The following is a 1,128-nucleotide window of genomic DNA, read 5'->3' on the forward strand; positions in this document are numbered from 1 at the left end:
GCGGAGGGGAGCGCTTAGCCCCTCCGCACAATTTTCGGCGGTCTGAGGGAGATCGTTGTTTTGCTGAAAGGCGAATGCTTTGAATAACTCAAATGAAGATTCATCAGGCATTCATTCCACCGTTTTTGTGTTCAGGGTTCGATATGCACCAACGATAGGCCACCGGCAGGGAGACGAGGAACTCCTAAATGTCTTAGCTGGGACAACAGTAACTTCAGAGGGCACAACGTGTGTCGTCGTGGAGTATCTGTCTCAGCTTCTAGAGTCTTAGGGTTTAGGGTTTATGGCTTTTACGATTTAGAGTTTAGGGTTTAGGACGTAGGGGTTTAGGGTTTAGGGTTTAGGGTTTAGGGTTGGGGGGTCAGGGCTCAGGGTCAAGGGCCCAGGGGCTGAGTTTAGGGGTTGAGACTCACCATGGCACGCATCTGAGTCCTTCAACAGATACCGCTGCTGCTGAAGAAGGCAACAACACCTCGAAGAGAAATGGCTGAAAATGCAAATTGACAAAGGAAAGAAACAAAGAGCAGTAGAGAAACGGAACAAGGCGTAAACAGACGCATAAACATTGAATGCAACACGCAAGGCGTGCAACGAAGATTCCCCGAGTTGCTCCCGCAAAAAGCTGTGCTACTTATCGGCAGGACGAGCATCAGAATCAGAAGACATCTGCGCTGCATCTGAAAAAGCGGCGGCAAATGCGAACAGCAGCCGAAGCAGTGGATGAGGAAAGACCTCAGGCAGAGGATTTACAGCAGGGGGCACAATGAGCGGCAGCAGGAACAGCAAGGGGGTGAGCGACAGGGCGTCGACAACTATACGAAGCAGCACCGGCTTCTTTTCCCTCGGCTGGACTGCCAGATGCGGCCATTTCTGCTGCGCAGAAGGCAACAGCAGCAGTAACAGCAGCTGCACCAGTAGGGGAGCCGCCAGGCTGGCGCTCAGCGGAAGGCACGCCCTTCCAGGCACCCAATACAGTCCGCCAGCATCTGCAGCAGCTGCTAATCTCGCCTCCTGTGGCCGCAATACGACGACGCTATCGTTTCCTCACAGCAAGTGTGTCTATCCCCGCGACAAGGGGAGGGCTAATGAGCGCCTTTTCAGTCTCACTTTATTGCGCACACAATTCTG

General features: G+C 53.1%; 1 protein-coding gene across 1 annotated transcript; it reads left to right on the forward strand.

Moving 5' to 3' along the window:
• Window positions 1-365: 365 nt before the first annotated feature.
• On the forward strand, window positions 366-491 carry EAH_00066460 (hypothetical protein; the record flags this gene model as incomplete). The annotated part of the gene is made up of 1 exon (XM_013396364.1): window positions 366-491. A coding segment is annotated over one exon (126 nt), but the record flags the coding sequence as incomplete, so codon positions are not given.
• Between the last annotated feature and the right edge of the window lie 637 nt (window positions 492-1,128).

This window comes from Eimeria acervulina, genomic scaffold, assembly GCF_000499425.1.
Source record: "Eimeria acervulina Houghton genomic scaffold, Eah_scaff2432, whole genome shotgun sequence".
In the NCBI taxonomy this organism is placed as follows: domain Eukaryota; phylum Apicomplexa; class Conoidasida; order Eucoccidiorida; family Eimeriidae; genus Eimeria; species Eimeria acervulina.